The sequence below is a fragment of the Maniola jurtina genome, chromosome 24 (assembly GCF_905333055.1).
Source record: "Maniola jurtina chromosome 24, ilManJurt1.1, whole genome shotgun sequence".
Lineage (NCBI taxonomy): Eukaryota > Metazoa > Arthropoda > Insecta > Lepidoptera > Nymphalidae > Maniola > Maniola jurtina.
In genome coordinates, this window is record NC_060052.1 from 3,176,546 (window position 1) to 3,197,512 (window position 20,967).

Genomic DNA, 20,967 nt, shown 5'->3' on the forward strand with positions numbered 1-20,967 from the left:
TTTCATGGACTTTGGTTGCTTAATATTCAAATGAAATTGGAACTACGATTGGATGAAACGAGTGACGGAGAGAGCCCTGTTAAGTCTCTTGTAAGAACTCGCTCACCCCACAGTCCTGCGTCGCCTGGATCCAGCGGACAGACAATACAGGTGGACTCTCTATTCCCTCACTCTCGTAGCCCAATGGGATAGTAATCTAAGTAGTAAGTATATAAAAGGAAAAGGTGACTGACCGAATGACTGATCGACTGATCTATCAACGCACAGCTCAAACTACTGGACGGATCGGACTGATGCAGATAGCTATTATGACGTTAGCATCCGCTAAGAAAGGATTTTTGAGTGCCTAGGGGGTAAAATAGGAGTTTGAAATTAGTGTAGTCTAAATATATCTCTTATATAGTCTGTATAAATGAAGTTTTGGGCACAGTCCAATACAACCAGAGAGAGATTGGGTAAAGGACCGATGACTTTACGTGCCCCAAAGCAGAATAGTTATACGTAAGCAGTTAGTAATTGCTATAAGCCTGGCCGACCCAAGTTGGGAATTTGAGTTATTTGGCCGACCCGGTACTCAAACCTAGGACATCATAATTTATATTAATACTAGCTTTGGCCCACATCTTGACCGTGAAATTAGAACTCTTTTTGATCAAAAGATAGCAGTATGGAACAGATTTTATGCTTTTAACCGTGAAATTTTTATTTCAATTGGCAAATTACTATTGCGTGACGCACGTATAATCAATTAATCAAACAAGCTATTACAACTGCTTAGATATAAGACTGCCGATATCAACAAAGCTCCTAAGACATGTGAAAAAAGGGTCTCCTCTCAGAACCATCAGAAGGATTTAGCTTAGACCATAGTCTGCCACGCTGGCCCTGTGTGGATTATCCTTTGAATAGGCACATTAGTGGGAACTCTTAATCTTTCAGGTTTTCTTACGACGTTTTCCTTTATACTTAAAGCAAGTGATATTTAATTGCTTAAAACACAGATAATTAACTCCGAAAGTTGAAAGGTGCGCGCCTGTCATCAAACCCCGTACCCCGATGTCTTTATCGCTAACTATAACGCGTTCACTATCAATAATATTAATTAAACAAACTATTATAAGTAACATAAGATTCAAGACTACCGATCTCGACAAAAAACCCGAAGACTGTGAAAAAAGCTGCCAAATCCGATCGTCCCCAAAGCATTTTACAGTCCATTATCCATTAAAAATCTAACAAATACGTGTTAATACATCTTAATGCGGTGCTTCATTTCGTCATACACCGTGGCATATGCATTCCGAGTGGGGGGCAAGAAAATAAAACTGTCTGTAGAACAAGCGCCTTTGACAATTGTACATGCCACTTGCAAACATGAAGGTGGTATACGTGCTTTGCCTAGTGACACTGGTGACCGCTATGCCGACGGTCAAGGAAGACGGAGTCATGGATAAGTTCATATCGACGTTAAGGGACTGTGTGGAAACCGATACGATGCTGTGTTTGAAGGTGAAGTGCAGTGATCATCGTGATAGTGATGTGATAGTGATGGATGTGATGTGATATAACGGCTCGTTCATACTTCATCTACCCTGGCTCGAGATTTAGGATACCTAAATCGTTATATTGCAGCTGAGATCAATAATCGATCCTATCTATAATTAGTCAATAAGTTACTTAGCAACATTGTTATTTGTCATTTTTTATGGTATATAACAATGTTGCTAAGTGGCATATTGACTGAATAAAGATAGATTGATTGCTAGTTTCAGCAGTTAGTGGTTTACAATTCTCTTATTATATTCCTCATTGCTCTGTGATACATCGATGTCTGTGACCCATTTCCGATTAATGACATTATGCTAGGAGTTGTCTTGGGATATTAATGCAGTGGGTTCCTAGATCCATTCGCATACGATTCGACTAAGAAAAAAATTCGATTCAAATGTTTCACAGATTATAATATGTAATCTAAGAGTCGAAATTTCGTCCTTCTAATCGAGTTGCATGCGAAAGGATCTGGGAGCCAGCCACTCTACTATACCAAGACAATTCCTTCTGTGATTAATAAACTAACGTTTGGTAATTATTACGAATTTTGCAGTTATCATAGGCTCAAATATCGTGAAAAATTACGAATCTCATATAAGTATTACTGTGGTTAATAGTTAATCAATAGTAATGGATATTATATGTATGAACGGGTCGTTATAGTGTTTGGATGTGGCAGTAATTTGGTTGTACAAAACCTTACAGGGCTGAAAATTGTGTCGTCCCTTTCCACAATAAATGTTGTGAAAGGGATGGCATTACTTTTAGTCCTGTTTAGTAGATTGTATAACCTAATTAGAAACTATAATACGTTGTAAATGGATCAAAGGGTGATATAATATGTGATGGATAGTTGGTAGAAACTAAGTGATCAACCAAAAGCTGTATAGGATCCGGTTCTTTTAATACTTAAATGTTAGGTTTACTGATAGTACAGTAACAGAAGGAAGGCTGAGGATTGGATATTTCTAGTTTTTAGTAACACACTAAATAAGTTTGAGCTCAATTTATAAGATTAATTGATTTCATTGATTAGGTGATTATATAAATTGCAATAATTTAAATCAAAGACAATCAGTCTCTCTAATTTCCTATTAATGAATTAATGATGAATTTTATCTACTGCAATCATGTAAAAAGAACATTTTTCGATTTATGATTCCATCAATATTATTTAATTCTTAATTTAATTTGTACTATACTAGTAATTAGTAGCCGTCCATTATATAAATCAAGTAAATAATAAAGATTATAATTTCTGTCGGTTAGGATCAAAAAAAGCTAAAAAGCAATATAAAAAAACTGCATCAAAAGATGCAAAAATAAAATCGTTCTAATAGTAAACTACCTACTACTAAATCATTTTAAACTGGTCTTTAAACTTACCGGTTTTATATGCAAAAGTTTACGTAATAAGATCTCTTTGAATGCATCTCATAAGTCATAATTTGAATAATGTTCTTTTTAACCCCCGACCCAAAAAGAGGGGTGTTATAAGTTTGACGTGTGTATCTGTATATCTATCTGTCTGTGGCATCGTAGCTCCTAAACTAATGAACCGATTTTAATTTAGTTTTTTTTTTGTTTGAAAGGTGGCTTGACGAGTGTTCTTAGCTATAATCCAAGAAAATCGGTTCAGCCGTTTGAAAGTTATCAGCTCTTTTCTAGTTACTGTAACCTTCACTTGTCAGGGTGTTATAAATTTTTAATTTACACTTGTTATTGATAAAATTACAATTATTTTGATGACTTTCCTATAAGTGTCTTATAAGTGGGATTACGCGGGTTCGATTCCCGGCAAGGAAAATGTACGTACCCTAGTTTCATAATTTTTCCAAGTCTGATCTGGTGGCAAGCTTTGACCGTGGCTAGTTATTACCCTAAGTACCAGCAAAAGCCATGCCGTCAAGCGGTTTAGCGTTTCGGTACGATGCCATCTAGACAGCGGGAGTAGGTATAGGTTAATCTGCCATATCGGCTCCAACTTAGCCCGCTTCCATAGACTGCATCATCACTTACCGTCAGGTGAGATTGCAGTTGAGATAACATTATTATTTTCAATTTTCAGGAAAAAGCGATGAAGTTCACAGAAAACCTAGCCGTAGCGAAGGACTTCAGCGTGGTAGACGGCATCACATTCTCAAGAACCGGTTCACCAAGATCAGCTCGAAGCTACGATCCGTTGCCTGATGAACCTCAAGCCAGGGAACTCCAGGTTGAAGAGAGGATCATGGAGAATGTCGTAGACTTCCTAGATAGCCATGCTTTACAATTGAGGATGCCCAAGGCATTTACTGAAGACAATTCTATTGATGAAGAAGGTTAGCATCCTTTACCTTATTTATATTTACTAGATAATGCACGCGGCTTCGCTCGCGAGGATTTTGTTTCTCTAAAAATCCCGTGAGAACTTTTTGATTTTCCGGGATAAAAAGAAGCCTAAATTTGCCTACGAGATGCATGCTATGTAATAGTAGAGTCTTTTCTCAGAATGAGTAGGGTTATAATATTAGATTAGTATGGATTAAGTAGATACCTATATGAAAATTAATGTGTGTCTGTCTGTTCGCTATCTATGCGTTTGCGCATTGTTCATCCGATTAAGATGAATTTATGTACGGTTTTTGTAAGGACTTGCGGGAAGGTTTCTGTTAGTACCATAAACGTACAAATAGGTGGTAATATGAATAAAATAAGAAATTCGATCCTGTGTAATTGTAAAATACAAAGTAAGTAGTTCAAGAAAAGTCGTACGGCGTAGGTCTCCCTATATAATAGCGGTTGAATAAAATAATAAACATTATTATAAGACTACCAATCGATGTCCGCGATTTTGACCGCGTGGATTTAGCTTTTAAAATCCCATGGGAACTAACTGATTTTCCAGAGTAAAAAGTATAATATCCATCTTCAGGATGCAAGCTATGTCTGCCCCAAATTTTGTCAAGATCGAAAATCGATATTCGAAAGTGATTCGTGTTCGAGCTTCCAAGTGACCCGAGTAAATACAATAGTTAACGACATTTGAGGTTAACGGTAAAGCATATTGAAGCTATTTCAAGTGGATACATAAGTACCAAGAACATTATTTACATTGTAGAGAGAGTACGTGAGTGGGCTATAAACACTACTCTTTGCACTTATCATCATCATCATCAACTGATAGACGTCCACTGCTGGACATAGGGATTCCCACACGCCACGGTCTTGCATCACCTGTTTCCAACGGATACTTACAACTCGCCTGATGTCGTCCGTCGTTTATCTTTTTTTTTAACCCCCGACCCAAAAAGAGGGGTGTTATAAGTTTGACGTGTGTATCTGTGTGTGTCTGTGGCATACAGTATGTATATTGGTCACATACAGTATGTATTTCGTACAAGCTCCCTCTAAGCGAGCGTTTTGACGTATTGCTAAAAAGTTGCTGATTTGATATTACCGATTTGACAACATCCCTATTGACGGTGAAAGGGAAGCCGGAAAGGCATTCCATATACATTCTAGCAGCAAAACGAGGGTGCAGCTTGAGGGCTAATAAAACGTAGGCTTCATTACATATTTATTTTCTTGTTATCAGGTCGTGGCAAGAAAAAGAAGAAGTTGAAGAAACTCCTCCCCATCTTAGCTCTGATTAAACTGAAGTTAGCTGCTCTCGTGCCTTTGTTCCTCGGTATCATCGCATTTGCAGTCTTCAAGGCATATATTCTTGGAAAGATTGCTTTCATTGCAGCTGCTTTCGGAGCTTTGAAGAAGCTTCTAGAATCTAAGTCGAAGAGTGGAGGAGGTGGTGGTGGATGGGCTGAACCAGCTCATGAGGAACATGGATGGGAAAGCGGTGGTGGCGGTGGATGGGGCAGGTCACAAGATGTGGCTCAAAACATCGCGTATGCTGCTCATATCAAGCAAGCGTAACACGTAGACAATTCTTTAGGTTAATTTATACCAATCAGGGAGAGAAAAGGCTGGATTATTACCAGTTAGCCAGCTTGTCTTTTCAAATTCTTCATTTATGACGTTAACTAAGTAATAATTAATTTATTAATACCATCTAAGATTTTAACACATTTTAAATTTTGTTTATTTATTATTTATCTGTGTTGTTGTGTTGACCACCGTTTATAATCGAGATTAGTGTGCGTGTATCAGTATTTTTGTTTGTATTATTAAAATTATATTTATATTATTTTAACGCTTTAAGTTCTTGACTGATTTTTAATTTAGTTTATTTTTATTATCTTTATGTATTATATTATCTTCTTTTTTATCTTTTATTATCTATATTTAAGTATTTACTCACATTTTATAATTTAAGTATTTTTTATAGGAATAAGCGTGTGCTTACCAAATACTTAAGTTTTTTCGTTCCAAAGATTTATTTATTTTTATTTTATCTTATTATTTATATTATAACCAACTTTTAGGTATTATTTTACCAACTTATAGTTGAGTGTGCGAGTGAAACGAGTCATGTTTATTACGGAAACCATTTATTTTGTCGAATTGTTAACAGTAAGTTGAAAAAATTACTGTTTTGCGATGGATCCGCGTAAAAAAATAAATGTCGTTTTCGAAAAATTAACTTTGTCTATTATTTTAAACTACAATTTATTTAGAATAGGTATTAATTGTATTTATGATGACAGTGAAAGTGTTTTTAATAACAATGTTTGCAATTTTTCCAGAGAAAAGTAATTAATTAGATCAATTATTGTCTTGAGTAAAAATGGTATGAGAAAACACCTTTTTACAAAAAATATCGGAAAGAAGCTAATTGTCGCCAGTGTCTCTATTGTATTGCACGTTTTAAAAAGATCTCGGCCAAAGACTAATGAGACAATACCTGAGTACGTCCATAATTGAACTGTGTGAAAAATTTGTTGCCATTTGATTCTCAAGAAGAGAAAGTTCATCTTCGAGATGATGAGCTTAAAGAAATTTTATTAATCACTTTAATTGCTATTTGCGATCAAGTCATCAAGTCATAGATTAGACGATTAGCTGCAATATAGCTTATGTGAAACAAATCTATACATATAATAAAATTGTAGAAAAGTGGTGTCTGTACAATGGAAATATATAAAAAAAAGTAGCAGGGGTTGTTATTATATCGATGCCGAACCCGAAATTGTAATTAATTTTTTTTTGTCTGTTTGTCTGTTTGTCTGTTTGTCTGTGTGTTTGTGCACGCTAATCTCAGAAACGGCTTATTCGATTTAGATAGGGTTTTCACTAATATATTGTAGTAAGCTTCACTTAGGATTTAGTGTTTATTTCATGTCAATCGGTTCATAAATAAAAAAGTTATGTCAATTTAAAGAATCACGGCGCCTCGCGCCTGAGCGTCCGTGGCTATATAAAGCGCGAAAAGTCACTATTCCACGCGAACGAAGTCGCGGGCACAGCTAGTTGAAAATAAAAACGTTAGGTAATTTGTATGACTAGTCTCCATGTTTTTACACAGAGTGGCATATGACTTTGTTCGTAGAAATATGATAGAAATTAATATAAATTCATCTTTTGTTTTGCATTCTGATTCTTTATCTTCCTATTGTCCTTGTCCATTTCATTTGGGGTCAGGCCTTCTTGTACGTAAGTTACAGGATTTACTGTCCTGGGTTGTCTTTGGACCATCTTTTTTTTTGCTTATGAGGAAAAAATACTATAAGCAACTAGCTATAGCTTAGCCTCTTAGGGTTGTCAAAATAACCGTAACTAGGCATTTAAGAAATGTTATTTATTTTTATATAACATGGATATTATAAAATGGTCATCTATGAATTAAAAAAATATATTTTATTTAAATAATCGCACTTCTAACTTTCATAGTTATGTGCATTTTTCACCCCCGACCAAAAAGAGGGGTGTTATAAGTTTGACGTGTGTATCTGTGTATCTGTTTGTGGCATCGTAGCTCCTAAACGAATGAACCGATTTTAATTTAGTTTTTTGTTTGAAAGGTGGCTTGATCGAGAGTGTTCTTAGCAATAATTCAAGAAAATCGGTTCAGCCGTTTGAAAGTTATCAGCTCTTTTCTAGTTACTGTAACCTTCACTTGTCGGGGGTGTTATTTTGTAATTTACACTTGTAGGAGAGTTTTTCGTTAATTTATAGGGTTATGTAATGATAGACTTCATTTTCACTTGACCTTAAAAGTAAGAGGACCTCATAACTCATTTACATCAATCACCAGCAATTTGTATATAGGTCTACATGCAAAACAGGTTTGCGTTTACGGTTTGCCAATATCAACAATACCTCACAGAACTCTCGCTTTTAACGGAATGGAAGTAGGTCCATTATTGGGTGTATGTTTTTAATGATATAAGCGGATGTTACTGAGTGTATAACTTTCATTTTTGAAAAGAAATTCGTATGTCTTACACAATATTGACTGTAACTGGATATTGGTACTGACGCGGACGAAAGTTTATGTTGAATTTATGATTCGCATTTGCATGTGAAATTCATATGTGTGGACACGCCTTCTCATCTTTAAAAATGAAACAAGTATTCTTTTCTGCTGAGTAACACTTACAGCTCCTTATCCACTATAGGCAGCCTTGTCCACACCACACAGATATACACGTCAAACTTATAACACCACTCTTTTTGGGTCGGGGGTTAAAAAAGGAGGGTCAAATGAGGTCAAACAACTCTACAGAGCACTCTCAATTGAATGCAATGGAGGAGTTGTTTGAGGTTAGGTACGTGCATTGCAAGTAACAAGTAAAACCTAGTTAAATGGAAACGGTCGTAATGCTCAGTAGTAAATCTATTCAAGACCTCAGAATGCCTAAGCACTGCATGTCACTTAACAATGCAATGTGGAACTACTAGGTTTCTATGTTAAACACTTCCGGGAGGTTTTCCAAAGTACTAAAATGTAAATCTAAAGGTTTGAACGAAAAACATCTATGCTTTAAATGGATTATCAGCTGATATATACGAAACTATTTTTATTCCACTTTTTTAAGTGTTAAATGCAGTCTTAGATGGATGTGGCCTAATTTGGAAGGTGAGTGAAAGTTTTTACCAGATAGAAAAGCTATCAAAATAAGGGTGTAATAAATAAAAATAAAATAAAGGGAAAAATCCGACAACTATGAATTTGTGGTTACTTCACAAAAAAATTAAAATGGGTTCATGAACAAAATAATTTAATATTTTCAAAGTAAGATAACTATACCAAGTAGGGTATCATATGAAAGGGCTTTACCAGTACATTCTAAAACATATTTTTATTTATTTTTACGAAAATGTCGAAAAAATACCCGAGTAGGGAACCCTCGGTGCGCGAGTCTGATTTGCACTTGGCCGGTTTTTCTATATCCAAACTTCTATTCGGCACCTAATATTTGAAATTCGGCACCTAATTAAAATTTTTTCTTACATCGCGTTCCTCTTTCATCCTTTATTAACAGGGCTCTCTCCGTCTCGTAAGTCCATGAAATTTTGCAGACATATTCTGGAAAATAATATCTGTGCCTGTGGTGTTTTAGATTTTTTTTAAATATGTAGTTTTAAAACTACAGAGGCTCAAAGATTTGTATGTGAATCTTTAAGACCGCGTAACTTTGAAACGGAACATTTTAACGGAAACCTGGAAAACCACAGGCATAGATATTAGTTTCTAGAATATGTCTGCAAAATTTCATGGACTTTGGTTGCTTAATATTCAAATGAAATTAGAACTACGTTTGTATGGAGCGAGTGACGGAGAGACCCCTCTTAGGGGTCCACACAAGCAAAATCTCGTCAATCTGAGCGTAATTATAATTACAAGTAATTCCATTGAATTATCATATCCTTACATAATAAACGTGAAATCAATTCGAGTGTCCGTACATATTCATTCACATACCCGTAACATAAGTTCAATGTCCCAAAATGAACATTATGCTAACTCCGACACTTGATACGACTGCATACGTAATGATTACACGTAACTAAGAAAGTCATAGTAAATAATGCAATATCCGTATATCCGGATCCGATCTTGACCATACTATGATACCAAAAAACATAGCACCCTAACCTCCTAAATGCACCAAGCTAATTTAATACTTAAAGATAAAGAAATAGGAGCTATAATTGTTTGTGTTATTTTGTTTTAAATTTCGTGTGTGGTCCACAGTACTGAAGCCTCATTGACAATATTATGCGAAAGTTCACACCTAAAAATGTACACGCTATTATAGTACTAATTGCTACGCAATAAGGGTTATAATTTTTTGTAAGCGTCCGCTATTGAATACCGTGTGATTGGTATTGAAGATAGTTTGGGAGATGCAATGCGAAAGTTCGTACGGCCACACCCGAGCGTTCTCGGTTCACATTAGGTGGTTTATTTTTAGAGCAAAAGAAATTTTGTTAATGTCACTATAAAAACAATTCTCTAATATTCGCTTGAAATGGATTAAATCCAAAATATTCACAGAAAATAGCTAGACTACTTTTAATAAAAATTTCCGTTAAAACGATGAAATTGATATTTGATCAAGATTAAAAAAGCTAACCAAAAATGCTTTAACAGATCTTGAACATGAATTAATACATGTATTTGGCATCCTCACATTCAAATTGGTTATTATTTTCAGGGTTCCGTACCCGAAGGCTTAGTAGCTCTTATTATCAAGCTTCCACTCTCTGTCCATCCGTCCGTCTGTGTGTCAGCGGGCTACATATCGTGAACCGTAATAATTTGAGAGTTAGAACTTGTGGACATGGTCAACTGTCAGTCTCTACATTTCAGCGCCATACGTTATCACAGCTAGGACACACTCATACTACTCCGAAGAAGACTACCCCGAAGCCTAAAGACTTTCGTCTTAGGCTTCGGGGTATCGAAGAATGGGGATGATGCCTATGTCAAAAATAAATTATTTCTTAATAATTATTAAATAGAGTGTCTTCCCAAATTCGTAAAATCCGCATTCGATGCCAGTTATAAGTTTGCTAACCATTTTAAATTATCGATTAACTAAAAAAGTACATTAAATTCCGTCAAATGTTATGACGTCACATCTGTGAATTTCATACAAGCTCTCTTACTACTTACTAAGCGAGTGTTTTGACGTATAAATATTCGCTGATTTAACCAGTAGTCATCATCCCATCCATCCCTTAAAATAAAATGTAAAATAATAATAGTTTATAGAATAAATTAATTAATATTGTGTTACTTGCTTACTTTATTTTATCAATTTGTAATTAATGTCATGCTATGAATTGTAACAAAATAATAATGCTTGTGTCTACTGAAATATATGAAATATTGTATTTAATGAACTAATGATTGGAAATAAAGGCTTTATTTATTTCATCATCCCTATCAAAGCACCTGTCTAATTCAAAATCCCACCTCGTGTGCACCGACGCCGCAGGTTCCGTTGCCTTCAAGGTCGTGCCCAAGTGTTTGAGTCACCCAGCACTTTCTTCTCAATGGAATGCTTACGGAACCTCCCATTACGCGTTGAGGCGTGCCACTCTAATTTATGACTCCTTCCACCCTTTTATTAGCATAACTCATGCTTAACCCCCGACCCAAAAAGAGGGGTGTTATAAGTTTGACGTGTGTATCTGTCTGTGGCATCGTAGCTCCTAAACGAATGAACCGATTTTAATTTAGTTTTTTTTTGTTTGAAAGGTGGCTTGATCGAGAGTGTTCTTAGCTATAATCGAAGAAAATTCAGCCGTTTGAAAGTTATCAGCTCTTTTCTAGTTTTCTTGTAGAGGTTTTTATGTCGGGGGTTTTTAAAGTTATTAAAGTAAGCACTTTAATCAGCCAGCCTTACTTTTCGAGCTTGTATAATTCTTGTTCATACTATTTTAATTGATTAATCTAGATATATGGTGGAAAAGGTGACTGCATGACTGACTGATATATCACTGCACAGCTCAAACTACTGGATTGATCGGGCTGGGAATGCAGATAGCTTTAACGACGTAGACACCTAAGAAAGTGTGTGTGTGTTCGCGCACCGAACCCTCAGTGCCTCAGAGAAAACTACCTTAAAAAACCGGCCAAGTCAGACTCGCGCACTGAGGGTTCCGCACGTAGGGAAGTACCCTATAGGTTTCTTGACAGACACACGGACAACAAAGTGATCCTATAAGGGTTCCGTTTTTCCTTTTGAGATACAGAACCGTAAAAATTAAAATGTGGTCATAAAAATACGACTGTATTACGGATCCCTGGTACGCGAGTCTGACTCGCACTTGGCCAGTTTTTTTTCAATACTTTACTAGTTCGCGAGCATCGTAATGAATTTATTGCTTTTCTCTTTAAATCATTAACAAAGAAGGTCAATAGGTTCTTTGGGGCCTACCTTAGCTTTCTATTTAAAGGGTTTTTTGGAAGATTTTATACCACGCTCGTAAAATTTTAGCTTACGTGCGTTATACCACGTGCACTAAAACAGAAGAGTCTGCTTTATGATCATAGATATTATTAATTACAGATTTATAGTTTTTTTCACTTTTTTTATTGCCAACCGTCTGTTTCTTGATTTAATCTCATTTTTTTTTAGTGTCGGGTTAGAGTTTTAACTCCGTTTACCTACCTCTGGCTGTTTTATTATTAGGTATGTTTATTGTTTGAGAAATGAAATTTATTCGCTGAATATGAAATTTAAACAATTGAACCATTTCCATACATTTTGATGATGAAAAAGTTTGTAAAAAATCATTGTTTTAAAGATTATTATTATAGAGTTTTCAAAATTGAAGAATTTAAAAGAGCAACCGCCGAGTTTCTTGCTGGTTCTTTTCGGTAAGAACGGCATTCCGAACCAGTGGTAAATTATTTGACGATTCAAAAGCACTTGTAAAAGTCTAGTAGAATAGAATAGTGTGTGGTTTTTGACTACCTATCCATATATAGGCAAAAGATCCGACAAATAGAATAGAAAAAATCTATTCTATTCTATTATATCCTTGTCCTCGTGGCGTATCCTCATTACTGAGGATCGTGGCTCTTTCTGAGACAATATCCTCTTGAAGATATTCTTCCGTTCTTCACCGACTAATAAGCACAGTTGATGCCCGAGTCATGCACTACCTTCGCCCTGGTTGACGTCTTGGGCTATGCTTTTCCACCATACATCTTGACCTCATGCTCACAAGAGGTCTCCTTGTTAGGAAGAGCTCAAAATTCTGTCTCTGCAAAAGGTCCGTACTGATGCCAGCCGTACGGTCTACAATTTTTCGTCAGTCAGTACAAATTTGTACATTCACAAGACGGATTGCATCATTTTCAAAAAAAAAAAAAGACGCCTGACCTCATGCGCCCGCGACGAATCGGGGAATCGGCGCGTCACTTTCACCCGATGCAGTGTAACGCGCGAGTTACGTGCGCACTACACTTGTTACATTACTTAATCGTTTTATAATAATTCATTGCCACCGTCTATGAACTTGACTGCTAACCTAGTTCTAGGACTTTTTTGATTTGCTCTATTTTTTCGTTTAGCTACGACTGATTTGCTGTTAATATTTGACTACAGAGTTGGGAATTTCGTGAATTATACATTCATAGCCACAAAATTAATATGATTTATAATGATGATTATTCGGATTTCAAAAACCGGCCAAGTGCGAGTCGGACTCGCGTACCGAGGGTTCCGTACTCAAGTATTTTTTTCGACATTTTGCACGATAAATCAAAAACTATTGACAAACAAAAATGGACAACAAAGTGATCCTATAAGGTATCCGATTTTTCGAAAATTATTTTTATTCTTCATTTATTTCACCTCATTAATATTTGTAACTTTAAATGCATACCTATTGCTGATTTCGTGTGATAAATATAAATATAAGTATTATTATGCCTATGTACGTTTCCTGTTGGATTTATATTTCTCTACATCGATATCTAGATAAATATAGATCTGGTGGATACTTTGGCTTCTATGTTGACAGATATTATAAACATAACAATTATAATTTTGATTTTTTTAACAATGTATGTATAGTCACGCGTTTGACTGTAATCACACCATATTATAAGTGCCTAGATGATGGGATAAACGGAAACTGATAGGGCATTCCATAATATAAGAAACTAGGAAGCGAATCGCTTCTTATGAGTCTAGATTTTCGACTATGTAGGGGTTCAGACCTTTACAATGCCGGGCAATCCGCTGTGGGAACTGTTTTGGTTATAATAAAATTAAAGAAAAGTAAAATAAAAAGTATTTAAATAATCATCTAATATTTAGCTGGATTGCCTAGATTATAATATGTAGATAGGAACAAGACTTTTGTAGAATATTTTGTGTCAGGGTTTGGGTCTAAATTCTAACTTTAATATAATTATTAATTAATGATTTATATATCTGCTGTCAAAATCTTTAATCATCAAGTTTTATTCAACAAACGAATGCCGCCCAAACCCCATGTTATAATTAAGAGTGAAAGTTGAATGAATAATTTTGCAACTGGGTGTCATGGTGTAAAATTTTATGGCCTACCTATAGGTCCATTAATTATTGAAGTCATGTCTGTATATTGATTAAAAAATTATACAAAAAGAAGATAATTGGAAAGCAAGGGCCACTTTGACTAGGGCAAACGTTTATAAATTCACAAGAGTAAACATGATGGAAATTTTGTCAAAAATGCTAAAAAAATGTAAAAAATATCGCATTTTTGGAAATAAAGGCTAATCTATTTTTATTTAATTTATTTATTAAATATGAAGGCAGTTGTATGAAACTATTTTATCCAAGACTTCATCTGCGTGAGTTCGAGCTTGATAATTTATAAGTCAAACGAGACATTTTTTTTTATTCACTATAGGTAAGCGCTGACCACAATCACACCTGATGGAAAGTGATGATGTGGTCTAAGATGAGACGCGTTTACCTAGAAGGTGCCTATTCACTCTTGTTTTAAAGATACCCGGATTGTAATTGGTAGGAAACACACATCGCGGAAGAGTATTCCAAACCTTAGCCATGCGTATGAGGAAAGCGTTTTGTGCGTGTAGATGATGGAATGTGGACGACGACATGGTAGCTAATTATTATTATGGGCCTCATAGGTTCGTCAAGTCACATGGTAGCTAATTTTTATGATTATGGGCCTCATAAGAAAACTCAGAGTCACTCAGCGGGCGATGGAGAGAGTAATGCTTGGAGTTTCTTTACGTGATCATATCAGAAATGAGGAGATCTGTAAGAGAATCATATTAATTGACATAGTTCAGTTGAAACTGAATGGGCAATGGGCAGAGCACATAGTTCCAAAACCGATGGACCTTGGGGTCCCGAGATGCTAGAATGGTGACTGCAGGAAAGGGCAGCGGCAAACGAATCAGGGACCCGCTGAATCCAGGCGACGAAAGATTTTGTCTTGTGGAAGTCTCTAAAAGAGATCTACAATGTGTCCTAGGGCTAAGTGACCGCCCAGCGTTTATTGAATATTTGGACAAAGTTTATTCCATATATTATTATTTTTTTTACTGGGTTTTTGATTTTTTTTTTGTAGAGCTGCGCTATTTTAATTTTTATTTTGTTTTTACAGTTTTTGTCATTCTGTCTTTTACATTTACTAGCTGTTATCATAATTTATCAATTCAAGATATTAAATCTATCTAAAATAAAATGAAACAATTTAAATATAAATAAATTAACTCAAAGTTTAAAGAAAAATCACATTTTTTTAAATTTTCCTCCTCTCCTTTTTTATTAATATTACTGGGGTTTAGCTCAACAATGTATTTTTAATTTGATAAGGTGATAAAAATGCCTATAAAATAAAGTTACGTTTACGAATAGTTCGAATCCCGTAAAACGACTTTCGCTTCTTACAAATTAACAAAAATTAACCAGAATCGGAAATGTAATCGTTAGTTAGATCAATAAATATAAAAACTTTTCTTTACTGCATATAATATTATAATATCGATTTTATGTAACTCTCAGGTTCCTAATGTGAATCGATTATAAGCAACCAGTTATGGAGCAGATAATCGTGGGACAACACATTCAATATAATTGGAATAAATACTCTTTTACTACAGATACCTACTTGTACGTAATTTACAGTACAAAATCTAAATATATAGAAGGAAAAGATGACTGACTGACCGACTGACTGATTTATCAACGCACAGCTCAAACTACTGGACGGATTGGAATGAAAAGCATGTAGGTACCTAGAATCTAGATAGGCTATTATGCCCTAGGTATCCGGTAATAAAGGATTTTTCAAAGTTCAACCCATAAGGGGGTTTAATTATAGGGGATTCAAACTTTTGAAGTCCACGTGGGTGAAGTCGCGGGCATTAGCTAGTAATCTATCCGACTGGCAGACTATGTACAACCTAAATCAGTGGACCTAGAAATTTGAAAGAGGGAAATATTTGTTGAGTAAACTAGGGATTATGTGCGTTTTAAGCAATTCAATATCACTTGCTTTAATACAGAAAACACCGCGAGAAAACTATATGCCTGAAAGTTTTCCTAATGTTCTCAAAGTTGGCTAAAGTCTGCCAATATTAACACAAATAAGTAAGGTATGGGTACATGCATTAACAAAAGCAAGACAAATGATTCAATAATAATATTTTTATTATAAATTGATAGTATAATACTATAGTAATTAATTGAAGTAGCGTAGTTAATTCAAATTCAAATTCAAAATATTTTTATTCAATTAGACTTTTACAAGTTCTTTTGAATCGTCAACAGCATCTACCACTGGTTCGGAATGCCTTTCCTACCGAGAAGAACCAGCAAGAAACTCGGCGCTTGCTCTTTTTATTGAATAAATAATAATAATTATCAAAAAAATCTTGATCGTATGTAGGTACATATATACTGGAGGTTATTTTAGTTTATATAGGAGTTTATTCTGTGTTTAAAATTAAAACATTTAACGTAAGTACCTATACGTCTTACTCTTTAGGCATATAATATTTGGGCTAGTAAAACCTAGCGGGCGGTTATAGAGACTCTGGGCAACTTAGTATTTTTAACCCCCGACCCAAAAAGAGGGGTGTTATAAGTTTGACGTGTGTATCTGTGTGTCTGTGTATCTGTGTATCTGTGTATCTGTGTATCTGTGTATCTGTCTGGGGCATCGTAGCGCCTAAACGAATGAACCGATTTTAATTTACTTTTTTTTGTTTGAAAGGTGGCTTGATCGAGAGTGTTCTTAGCTATAATCCAAAAAAATTGGTTCAGCCGTTTAAAAGTTATCAGCTATTTTCTAGTTTTCTTGTAGAAAAGAAGGTTAGATAACCGATAGGTTCATAATATTATGTCAATAGACAAATGTCAAGCTGTCAAGATGGACGTTGCCTAAATACATAATTATTTATTTGAAAATGATGTTTTGGAAAACTCAAATACTTTGGATCGTCGGGGGTGTTATAAATTTTTAATTTACACTTGTATCATGAAGTAATCAGAAATCTGACCAATTGTTTCTGTAGGCTTTACGGAATGTCAGCCGTTATCCGACATTGTGTAGAAATGACTCCAAATAACGACAGAAAGTTTTACCACTACAATCCTTACCGGTTTGTCTCGTAGTCTACACTGACCCCAAACTCGTAGAATTATAAAATAGCTACATTTAAAATTAGGCAGACGTAATGCAATAGCGAACAAACAAATTTCACTTTTTATTCTATTATTATTTTGAATTTCGAAACCGATTTCGTAATTTTTATTTGAATTTCGAATCAAGATATACCAGTTGAAACGATTATGCACTGCAATATGAACTGTATTGTGTTTACAGAAATTCTAAAGCAGTTTAATGTAATTTAGGTTGTTTAGGTCCAGCGTAAGTGATGCTAAGAGCATTATGTAGTTGTATCAATAGACGCAAAGCATTTTGAGCTTTAATATATTTAAAATTAGGTTGAAGTTTTGCTTGACACAAAATATTTATGGTGTTTAGTACGTATACATGAAAATTCAAACAATCGCACTTTTTCTTTCATCGTAAAGAGTGCGTATTTATTTGGTTGTGAACAAACTTCGCTTTCTAACATCAAATATTTATTTTTCTACTTATCCTTATGTACTGAGCCTACAACACCGTCAGTTAGTATATGTCAGCAAACGGCGCATACACATTTTACGTCATTTAAACAATGCCATGGTGGGGAGTCGAAGGATATATTCCATGTCATTTTTGGGAAGATATCATAACGAAGCAAGCGTTGGAGTTCGAAAGGTCGACCTTGGTGAAGAAAGATTGGAAAAATGTGGAAAAGAATAGCTCTTATCGCCGTTTTGGCGTCAGTCAACTGTACCCCATTGGATCACAGTTCGAGTATAGACGAGAATTTAGTGGGTGTTGTGTCCGAATGCATCGAAAGAGATACGTCGCTTTGTTTGAAGGTGAATAGTGATTCAAGTGCATTGAAGTGATGTGTTGTGTAATAGTTATAGTAAAGGAGGCGCATACTACAGTGTTGACTTTGTGTCTTATAAATATGATTAATGTGTCTTTTAATATAGGTCAAGTACAGCCTTTGACCTTTTTAACTTGAACTCAGTTACCTCATGGTATACAAGTGAATAGAACAGTCTAATCCGTTATGATAAATAATTGTGTATCAGTAAATCATCAAAAGTAGATAGAATGCATGGTGTAATTTAGTATAGTTTGTTAGAAATATAGATCCTAGTGTGACGATGCCATCTTAATACAATAGCCAAATAACTTTATTAAAAGCCTAGATCCATCAAAATCGGTCTCATTATTTTGAAATAAAGAGCATTTAAAATTCAAAGACATTTATCAAACCTTCAGTATTTCACCTTACGTGAGAAAATATTGCACATTTATTTTAACATGCAGAGTTACTAAGCAGTCTCATAAGAAATAAATAACTCTCGGATGTACAAAAAATGCGGCGGCTCCGAAATTATGGATCCTTTTTCGGCAAAATCTTGTTCCTTTAAAGCTATGCAGTTCTGACTACAGTATAATAATGTGAACATTAAGTTTGTATTGTGAGCTGGCGAACAAAACGGTGTGATTACACTTCCATCAAAATCCTTTTTTTTCTTAAATCTGGATGTTTTTAGCGCACTGAATACAAATCTGAACTTATTTCTAAGCAAAACTGGCTAAAATTGTCCTAAACTTGACTCCAAAATTCTTGATTTCAATCACTGAATACAAATCTGAAGTCATTTCCAGACAAAGTGGCTTAAAGCAGTGTTAAAATTAAATCTATAGTACATAATTTCGATCAAATCAATATAATTACAGCAACTTCAAGTTTTTTTTTCAGTTTTTTGCTCCTCAAATGTAATTTCGTGCAATTACACCGTTTTGTTCGGCAAAACAAAACGGTTTAATTGCATGAAATGCATATTATATAAAGAAAAAGTTCTAATTTAATATATTATTTGCAGGAAAAGGCGCTAAAGTATACAGAAAAATTGGCCATTACGAAAGATATTAACCTTTTCGAAGGTATGACGCTCATAAACACTGGGTCAGCACGGTCAGCCCGCAGCTACGAGGCGCTTTCTGAAAACCCAAAGACCAGAGAAATGCAGATTGAGGAGAGAATAGCTAACAATGTTGGAGATTTCCTCGACAACCACGTATTGCAGTTACGTTTATCCGACCACAGTGAAGATTCTACAGATTTGGATGAAGAAGGTAAATTTTACTTATTTATCAACTATTTTTACAAAATATATTTCGAATAATTTGTTTTTTTATAGTCGTCAAACATAGCGTTCCTTTAAAAATGGCAAAAATCAGAGTTTTTCAATTCCAATTTTTGACATAATTTATGAAAAAAAATATTGATTTCATGAAGAATAACTTGTGCATTTATGATATTATGTCAAGACTTTACCACCGATTAGAAAAACAAATTCTACTGAGAAGGGATGGCAAGAAACTCAGCAGTTGCTCTTTAAAAAAAAAGTCGTAATATGTTAGGAATTAATTTCTAATGCCTAAGCCATTTAATTTTCTGTAATCTCTATCTTTTACAGTTCTGAAATCTATTTTTCTACCTTTAAATTCTTGAACATTCTTCATCCTTTCATACCTAACACAAGTAGCATTCCACGTTTTTTTTAACAAAGCTGTTAAGTACATTTTTTGCGTTAAAGACAAATTTTTCAATAGTTTTCAAACTCATTATTTGTTACTCTGTTAGCGTTACTTTGTTGTTCCACACTACCTACAATATATCCAGCTTTACCACTTCTCACACAACTTTTACTGCCTTGCTTAAAAGGGATGGAACGTTGCTTTAGAATACTAAGACTAGGTTTCCCTTCAACAAGTAAAACCATAGAAACCGATATTTGCCTAACATACTGCAGTTCGTGTTGTGAATATTGCACATGTACCTTAAAACGTAACATTTGTTAAACAATGCAAGCTTTCTCCCATACCTATTTACATCAGTAACTTCGGTGTTACCATTGATGACTAAGACCTATTTAGGTATATGTACTTACTTAGTTAAAACTACATATTTAAAAGGTTAGACTCTTCAAGAAAATTTGTGATAAATCTGATATCATGATCAGCCCATCGCCGACCCACTACTGATCACGTATCTTCCTCTTAGAATGAGAAGGGTGTAGGTCGTGGTCAGCCAAGCAGAACCAGTACAGACTGTAAGGCTACACACACCTTTTAAAATACAATGGAGAACTCTCAGGCGTGCAGGTTTCCTCATGATGTTTTCCTTCGCCGTTAAAGCAAGTGATATAGCTTTGAATAGTTAGAGAAGCAAATCCCCGACCTTCCAAATTGGAGACTGACGTCTCAACCACTGGACTATCACTGCTTGCATCTAAGCTCACTCATCTGAAAATTTTACCTGATTTTCAACTGGAGTTAGATGTCTTATTTGATCAATCCTAAGGAACTATCAGGAACTATTTCTAAATAATGTTTTTTTTATTGTTGTAGGTCGTGGCAAGAAGGGGAGCAAAAAGAAGATCAAGAAGATCCTTCCTCTTCTACTTCTTTTGAAACTTAAGCTTGCCGCACTAGTACCACTCTTTCTGGGAATCATCGCGTTCGCCGCGGTCAAGGCTGTATTCCTTGGAAAGATAGCATTCGCCCTAAATGCTTTCAGTGTTATCAAGAAACTGCTCTCAAAGAACAGTCACGGATCATCTTCAGTCAGTTATACACCACACCATGAAGAGCATTCGGGTTATAACTACGAACCAGCCCAAGGGTGGAGCAGAAAAGTCAACGACGACCAAAGTTTGGCGTATGCTGGACAACTCTCGAATTAATCCATACCAAGGTCGAGTGTGTGTGTTTGTGTGTGTGAAATATTTAATAAAGAATGCGTGTGTTGCCATATCAGTACCTCAGTCTAATTTATTTAATTTATGACAAATAAAACAATTTAAAAATACTCATTTTTTTATTTTATGTATCCCAAAAGGTTCTACT

At 35.1% G+C, this 20,967-nt stretch overlaps 2 protein-coding genes and 1 long non-coding RNA gene across 3 annotated transcripts; all 3 read left to right on the plus strand.

The window, feature by feature from the left end:
• Nucleotides 1-281: 281 nt before the first annotated feature.
• LOC123877596 lies at nucleotides 282-15,793 on the plus strand. The gene is made up of 3 exons (XR_006798627.1): nucleotides 282-342; nucleotides 6,453-6,455; nucleotides 15,771-15,793. It is a non-coding gene; the product is annotated as an uncharacterized LOC123877596 (long non-coding RNA).
• LOC123877566 lies at nucleotides 1,328-6,128 on the plus strand. Its single transcript, XM_045924383.1, has 3 exons — nucleotides 1,328-1,509; nucleotides 3,620-3,872; nucleotides 5,129-6,128. Exons 1-3 carry the CDS (start codon nucleotides 1,360-1,362, stop codon nucleotides 5,461-5,463), a joined length of 738 nt encoding a protein of 245 aa, XP_045780339.1. The 5' UTR covers nucleotides 1,328-1,359; the 3' UTR covers nucleotides 5,464-6,128.
• A 1,903-nt stretch (nucleotides 15,794-17,696) lies between the features above and the next one.
• LOC123877569 lies at nucleotides 17,697-20,879 on the plus strand. Its single transcript, XM_045924385.1, has 3 exons — nucleotides 17,697-17,912; nucleotides 18,939-19,191; nucleotides 20,470-20,879. The coding sequence occupies exons 1-3, from the start codon at nucleotides 17,775-17,777 to the stop codon at nucleotides 20,802-20,804; spliced, it is 726 nt and encodes a 241-aa protein (XP_045780341.1). The 5' UTR covers nucleotides 17,697-17,774; the 3' UTR covers nucleotides 20,805-20,879.
• Nucleotides 20,880-20,967: the final 88 nt, after the last annotated feature.

Coding starts and splice junctions, on each gene's coding strand:
- LOC123877569 (XM_045924385.1), top strand. CDS start 17,775: ATGTGGAAAAGAATAGCTCTTATCGCCGTTTTGGCGTCAGTCAACTGT. Junction 17,913..18,938: donor ATACGTCGCTTTGTTTGAAG/GTGAATAGTGAT, acceptor TATTATTTGCAG/GAAAAGGCGCTAAAGTATAC. Junction 19,192..20,469: donor TACAGATTTGGATGAAGAAG/GTAAATTTTACT, acceptor TTATTGTTGTAG/GTCGTGGCAAGAAGGGGAGC.
- LOC123877566 (XM_045924383.1), top strand. CDS start 1,360: ATGCCACTTGCAAACATGAAGGTGGTATACGTGCTTTGCCTAGTGACA. Junction 1,510..3,619: donor ATACGATGCTGTGTTTGAAG/GTGAAGTGCAGT, acceptor TTCAATTTTCAG/GAAAAAGCGATGAAGTTCAC. Junction 3,873..5,128: donor CAATTCTATTGATGAAGAAG/GTTAGCATCCTT, acceptor TCTTGTTATCAG/GTCGTGGCAAGAAAAAGAAG.